Consider the following 7880-nt stretch of genomic DNA (forward strand, 5'->3'; position numbering starts at 1 on the left):
TTGTATATTGTACATTAGTGGTTACTAAAGTCAATGATAATGTTGTATATTGTACATTAGTGGTTACTAGAGTCAATGATAATGTTGTATATTGTACATTAGTGGTTACTAGAGTCAATGATAATGTTGTATATTGTACATTAGTGGTTACTAAAGTCAATGATAATGTTGTATATTGTACATTAGTGGTTACTAAAGTCAATGATAATGTTGTATATTGTACATTAGTGGTTACTAGAGTCAATGATAATGTTGTGTATTGTACATTAGTGGTTACTAGAGTCAATGATAATGTTGTGTATTGTACATTAGTGGTTACTAGAGTCAATGATAATGTTGTATATTGTACATTAGTGGTTATTAGAGTCAATGATAATGTTGTATATTGTACATTAGTGGTTACTAAAGTCAATGATAATGTTGTATATTGTACATTAGTGGTTACTAGAGTCAATGATAATGTTGTATATTGTACATTAGTGGTTACTAAAATCAATGATAATGTTGTATATTGTACATTAGTGGTTACTAGAGTCAATGATATTGTTGTATATTGTACATTAGTGGTTACTAGAGTTAATGATAATGTTGTATATTGTACATTAGTGGTTACTAAAGTCAATGATAATGTTGTATATTGTACATTAGTGGTTACTAAAGTCAATGATAATGTTGTATATTGTACATTAGTTGTTACTAGAGTCAATGATAATGTTGTATATTGTACATTAGTGGTTACTAGAGTCAATGATAATGTTGTATATTGTACATTAGTGGTTACTAAAGTCAATGATAATGTTGTATATTGTACATTAGTGGTTACTAGAGTCAATGATAATGTTGTATATTGTACATTAGTGGTTACTAAAGTCAATGATAATGTTGTATATTGTACATTAGTGGTTACTAGAGTCAATGATAATGTTGTATATTGTACATTAGTGGTTACTTGAATCAATGATAATGCAAGGTGAAGACAACGAACAGTGATCAATCCCATAACTCCTACAAGCAATACAAAATAGATAGTTGGGCAAACACGGACCCCTGGACACACCAGAGGCGGGATCAGGTGCCCAGGAGGAGCAAGCATCCCCTGTTGACCGGTCACACCCGCCGTGAGCCCCATATCCTGATCAGGCAAACGGAGTTATCCGCAGTCAAAATCAGTGTGCCAAGAACGGCTTAACAATCGGTATGAAACACGTCAGACAGCATTTGACCCAATGCGAGGTTGTATTGACGAACTAGATCGTTATAACGACCATAGAATTTGCGAAATGCTGACTTCAATCGAGACTGTTGAAATCCCTGTACCATCAACTTGTTTGTCAGTAGCTTACCTCGATTTAAAAACTGACTATACCCAGAACAAGCTCTTGCATATCGAATCAGTTGAGATATATAAACACCATATGCAGGTGATAATGGAATATTGCTACATAAATGTGGGAAGTTGACGATGGAGAAGCTGAAATCATCCCGTTTGTCATACAGTTGAGTTGTTAGTTTGCCGTTAATGTCTACTTTCAATAAAATATCTAAGTATGAAGCAGAAGTGGACGACTCTGTGGTGACCTTTATTTCGAGCTCACAGGGATATATCAAATCGACATATGAATGAAAGCTATCATTGTTAATAGACAAAACGTCATCGATATATCTAAAAGTCGAATTGAAGGTCACAGCGAGAGATTTTTTCTTCTCACGTAGAAGTTTTTGAATAAATTCTGCTTCATATGAATATAAAAACAGGTCAGCTAACAAAGGAGCACAATTCGTGCCCATGGGAATTCCAACAGACTGTTGGAAGACCTGATCACCAAAGACCACGAAGATATTGTCAATGAGGAACTCTAGCATATTTTTTATTTCAACTTCAGAGTACTTGTGCGTGGAATCAGAGTGGTGTTTAACAAAGTAAGTTTTTGAATGACTGATCACTAGATATGAATATTTCCTTTTTCCGTTTTTGTTGAAGAAACAACTGTCTATGATGTCAAAAAGTCTAGTCTTTAATTTATCGTGAGGAATGGTCGTGTATAGTGTTGAAAAGTCATAGGTTTTAATGCTATTGATTTGGGGAAAATTCTGTGATTTCAAGTTTACTAAAAGTTCTTTAGAATTTTTTAGAATCCACATTTGATTAACACTACTTCTGGCATATGTAGTCGCACAGTAAGTTTGAATTTTCTCCTTCACAGCTGTTAACATTTTCGTGAGGAGCAAAGATAGGGGCTTGATAGAGCACTTACTGGATCCAGCAATGTATCTTTGTTTGTAAGGGTTTTTATGTAGTTTAGGAATCCAGTATAGGTACGGTAACTCATATTCATTCGACCCATTGACTGGAATATTAAATGTCTCTAAAACTGAAGCATGGTTTTGAAGAATTTCGTCTTTTGAAAGGGCAGTTGGAGTATAAGTATGATTACCAAAAGTGGAATTAATGCCAAGTTCGTTTAAAATACAGTTGTAATAATGAGCCTTACAAACAAAGACAATGTTGTCACTAGCTTTGTCAGCTGGAACCAAAACATATTCCTCATGTAACCTATCTAATTCTTTTATCACTTCTGGTTTACTAAACACAGAAGGATAGATGATGTTGTATATTGTACATTAGTGGTTACTAAAGTCAATGATAATGTTGTATATTGTACATTAGTGGTTACTAAAGTCAATGATAATGTTGTATATTGTACATTAGTGGTTACTAGAGTCAATGATAATGTTGACTATTGTACATTAGTGGTTACTAAAGTCAATGATAATGTTGTATATTGTACATTAGTGGTTACTAGAGTCAATGATAATGTTGTATATTGTTCATTAGTGGTTACTAGAGTCAATGATAATGTTGTATATTGTACATTAGTGGTTACTAGAGTCAATGATAATGTTGTATATTGTACATTAGTGGTTACTAAAGTCAATGATAATGTTGTATATTGTACATTAGTGGTTACTAAAGTCAATGATAATGTTGTATATTGTACATTAGTGGTTACTAGAGACAATGATAATGTTGTATATTGTACATTAGTGGTTACTAAAGTCAATGATAATGTTGACTATTGTACATTAGTGGTTACTAGAGTCAATGATAATGTTGTATATTGTACATTAGTGGTTACTAGAGACAATGATAATGTTGTATATTGTACATTAGTGGTTACTAGAGTCAATGATAATGTTGTATATTGTACATTAGTGGTTACTAGAGTCAATGATAATGTTGTATATTGTACATTAGTGGTTACTAGAGTCAATGATAATGTTGTATATTGTACATTAGTGGTTACTAAAGTCAATGATAATGTTGTATATTGTACATTAGTGGTTATTAGAGTCAATGATAATGTTGTATATTGTACATTAGTGGTTACTAAAGTCAATGATAATGTTGTATATTGTACATTAGTGGTTACTAGAGTCAATGATAATGTTGTATATTGTACATTAGTGGTTACTAAAGTCAATGATAATGTTGTATATTGTACATTAGTGGTTACTAGAGTCAATGATAATGTTGTGTATTGTACATTAGTGGTTACTAAAGTCAATGATAATGTTGTGTATTGTACATTAGTGATTACTACAGTCAATGATAATGTTGTGTATTGTACATTAGTGGTTACTAGAGTCAATGATAATGTTGACTATTGTACATTAGTGGTTACTAGAGTCAATGATAATGTTGTATATTGTACATTAGTGATTACTATAGTCAGTGATGGTGTCATCTACTGTTGGATTTATTAGTTAATCATAATGTTGACTAGCTGCTGTAAAAAGATGTTAACTACAGGCAATAAAATGTTTATTACAGTCAATCAACGTATATAGAACTGTAAATAAAAAAAATCACGACTGTATATCAATGTACATATATATGCAAGGTGAAGATCAATCTCATACTCCTACAAGCAATACAAAATAGATAGTTGGGCAAACTCGGACCCCTGGCCATACCAGAGGCGGGATCAGGTACCCAGGAGGAGTAAGCATACCATATCTAGGCATTAACTGTAACTATAGCATTACAAGTATTACTATTGTTAAATATAGTGACATATTCTACCATATGATATGTTAGTTAATAATCTGGTTCCCAACAGATATAACTTGAACCCCATCCACGATTGTTATGAGTGTGTGAATAATCAAGTTCTCCTGAACATACATGGTTTGAACCAAAGGACTATTGAGTGAATAACCTGGTTCTCCTAAACAGATTTAACATGAACCCAATTCAAGGAACTACTAGAGAAAAATAAACTAGCTCATGTAACAATCCTAACAGAACCCAAGAGCTTATCAGCTTATGTCAATAGAGTGGTCCATTTAAACAGATATGATATGAACCCACGGACTATTTGGAGTGAATAAACTAGAACCGAATTCAGTAATTCCAAGCTGTCTCGATCTAACACATATAGCATAGGGTACCTTAATACCATCTCGAGCCGACAAGAATTTGTCTTCAATCACTTGTCCATCGTCCGAGAGTGTTTGAACCTCACTATTGTCCAAACATACGTATATTGTCCCCATTTTATCAGATGCCACACCCCATGGAGAAGCATTCGGAGTGTGGGTCCACTGCACCTGTCCTTCGGAATTCATGCATATAACACGGCGGAGTTCGTTATCACTGACTACAATTAAACCGTCACGTGTAACCGTTAAATATCGAGGATCGCGTAAAATACGAGATCTTTCTATCGAACTCTGAATACGCCCCACTCTGTTGATGATGTCGATACACTTAGATCCCCTAAAGCTGCAGGTGACGAAATTTGTTCTTTGGTGTAAGCAAATTACGTCATAAGGTTTATTAGTTTTTATTGTTTCTTTAATGGCAAGTTCATGGTCAGTACTTATGATCACGATTTGTTTCTTCTCTGGCTGTGTCACAGCGACCTCTGTTGGATTGTCCATCAAAGTTATGCTAGTTGGTCCTTCCAGGGGTAAGATTTCGTGCGTGGTGAATGTTCCAGCAATGCTGCACTTTCTTAACACATTGTTGTAAGAGTCAATGACTAGAACATAATACCCGATAAACACTATTCCATTCAGGTGCCACGTCGTGGCATCCTCTTGGGGATTCTTCACATTAATGACAGATTTACTTTTGCTACGACTCTGGTTGTTTTGGGTTAGTCTGCGCTGCCTTCGGACGGTGGACGTCGTGGCCCTACGGTTGCTAGTGTGTTGATGAACGGAAGATACTGTTGACGACGGTGGTGCAGAGGCATAACCTACATTGATATCGCCACCTGTGATTCTTGACTGTGGACGCTGTGGAAACTTCACCTTCAGTGAAGCTAAAGGTGGGGGGTTATTCATATATCTTGCTAAAGTAGGATGTTCGGACATTTCAATGTGCCGAGGGTTTCTTTGTGAGCTGGAAGCCAATGCTCTGTCGTACTGTTCCGCCTGAGTCTCTATTCTGCGATAGGAATTCAGAATGTCTTGTGTAGAATTCGTGCTCAAAATATTATCAAATGTCAGTTTGGTATCCTGTATTTTATCGTAAAGATCTGCTAGCTGTCGCGTTTCTGACGGCAGTTCTTGCCCTGCAACAGTTACTTGTTGTCTCAAGTCCTCTGCATTTTGAAAGCAGACCTGTGAAAAGCGATTTATATTTGACTCGATATCGTTTAAATTCTCTAGAGCCCTAATTTTTGTTTGCCGAAGACTATTGTGTTCTGGTGAGCCATACTGCACTAACTGCTGGGCACGAAATATTAAATTTTGGAACCGTACATGTAAAGAATTCGCTTTAGGCTGAAGTTTCGTCAGAGCCTCTTCGTAGGAAACACATTCACATCGACGGGTTTTATGATTATCAATTGCACACTGAGCACAAATAAGTACATTACAACCCAAACAAAAATATTCCACCACACGCCCAGGATGGACATAGCAATGTTGAAAATTTTGAGTAGAACTGGACGTTAAAGGCCCAGTTCCTCCGAATGATTGTGCACCATTCGGGGTCCCTCGGTGACTAACCCTCTCCTGCTCGTTGACAATGGATAGAAGATTCACGGCAAAATGATCCACCGGGAACGCGGATGCCCATTCCCGGGTGTGTATATTCGACCCTGGGCCGCTTACGAAACCTCGATCGATGGGACATTTAAAATTCCGTGCATTCGGACTAAGAACTGTTTGTTGAATGTAGTCGGAGAGACATTGCATGCAGAAGGTGTGTCCACATGGAAGCAGCCGGGGGTTGGTGTAGCGCCCCAGGCAGATACTGCAGATGAGGTAGTCGTTCTCGATGTTCTGCACTACACGTTGTGTCATCCTGAAATCAGAAGTTGATGTTTTAAAAACGCCAATCAGACAACGTTGTGGCATGTTTAGAGTACATTATCAGTCTATTCAATGAAGTACAATATATTTCTTATATTTACAATGTGCAAACAATACATCGTAGAATAGGAGGGGGGGGGGGGGGGGCTGAATATGTCGGTGTGTACAGACATTGGGTTTTATTTAAATGTAGCGAAGTACAACGGACTAAGTCGTTAATTCTGTTGATAACAAAGCTCGATCAATCTAGAATTGTAATGCACTTTGAATTTATAGTAATTAACAAAACTTGTTTAGGATTTCAATACAAACAATTGTTTCATATAGATGAAAAAGACATTTCTCCCAAAAAATCATCTAGAATGTAAATATCAAGTTTTTAATTTATTTCATCGAATACCTTACTGAATGATACGTATGCTAGTAACGTAACCATACATAGAGGTTTTAAAAAAAACGGTTAAAAGTACGAATACGCATTTACCTTAATTGTCATTTCACTGTTTGTATTTCGCCATTTGTAATTTGATTTGCCTTTGTTTCTCATGCACGTACAAGTCCACCTGCCCGTTGTGGTGAATATCGATTTAAATTTACCTGTGCGAGTCACAGAACACAAAGAAGTCCGTGTTCACGTTGTATTTATTTTACTTATTGATTAACTATTTGTTGCAAAGGCGCTCGACGTCAGATCCCTTTAACTAATAAACCTGTGTACAATGTTTCGGTTTAGTCAGAAAGGGACCCGAAATAAATATTTCAGAGGCAGGAATGACACCAGTGATGATGGAATATGGAAGGAAAGATTTAATGACATTGGTCATCTCCAGGAAACTTACGTCATCGCATGTCATAGAAAGTTCTGACGGACATACGGACAGAGTGATTACAATAGAGCACCCTCCGCATAGGGAGGGGGAGGGCTAATGAATGGACCTGATATATTGGAATATTATATCCTAATGTTTTGATTTCAGTATGAAGTAGAGTTTGTAGTATTGGCTCGAATACGGAGGACAAAGAGTGCGATGTCTTCCGAGGGACGATACTATGGCCAAGATCAACACAGCATAGCAGTGTGATATTGCTATATCTTACATGTATGCAGTATATATATATACCTATATATATATATATATATATATATATATATATATATATATATATATATATACCTATATATATATACCTATATATATATACCTATATATATATATATATATATACCTATATATATATACCTATATATATATATATATATATATATATATATATATATATATATATATATATATATATATTTACATACATACCTGTATATGGTGTTTACATCTTTTAACTGATTCGATACGCAAGAGCTTGTTCTGCATATGGTCAGTTTTTAAATCGAAGCAGGCTACTGACAAACAAGTTGATTGTACAGGGGTTCCAACAGTCTCGTTTAGAATCAGCATTTCTCAAATTCTATGGCCGTTATAACGGTCTAGTTTGCCAATACAACCTATCATTGGGTCAAATGCGTCTGACGTGTTTCATACCGATTGTTAGGCCGT

The 7880-nt window shown here is 35.7% G+C and overlaps 1 protein-coding gene across 1 annotated transcript; it reads right to left on the reverse strand.

Annotated features, from left to right (window-relative positions):
• Positions 1-3806: 3806 nt before the first annotated feature.
• LOC125670159 (E3 ubiquitin-protein ligase TRIM56-like) lies at positions 3807-6949 on the reverse strand. Its single transcript, XM_048905161.2, has 2 exons — positions 6812-6949; positions 3807-6319 (listed from the first exon to the last, which is right to left on the reverse strand). The coding sequence occupies exon 2, from the start codon at positions 6316-6318 to the stop codon at positions 4348-4350; it is 1971 nt and encodes a 656-aa protein (XP_048761118.2). The 5' UTR covers position 6319; positions 6812-6949; the 3' UTR covers positions 3807-4347.
• Between the last annotated feature and the right edge of the window lie 931 nt (positions 6950-7880).

This window comes from Ostrea edulis, chromosome 4 (assembly GCF_947568905.1).
Source record: "Ostrea edulis chromosome 4, xbOstEdul1.1, whole genome shotgun sequence".
Classification (NCBI taxonomy): Eukaryota; Metazoa; Mollusca; class Bivalvia; order Ostreida; family Ostreidae; genus Ostrea; species Ostrea edulis.

Bases quoted from the DNA above. Each gene is read 5' to 3' on its own strand.
- LOC125670159 (XM_048905161.2), bottom strand. From the start codon at position 6,318: ATGACACAACGTGTAGTGCAGAACATCGAGAACGACTACCTCATCTGC.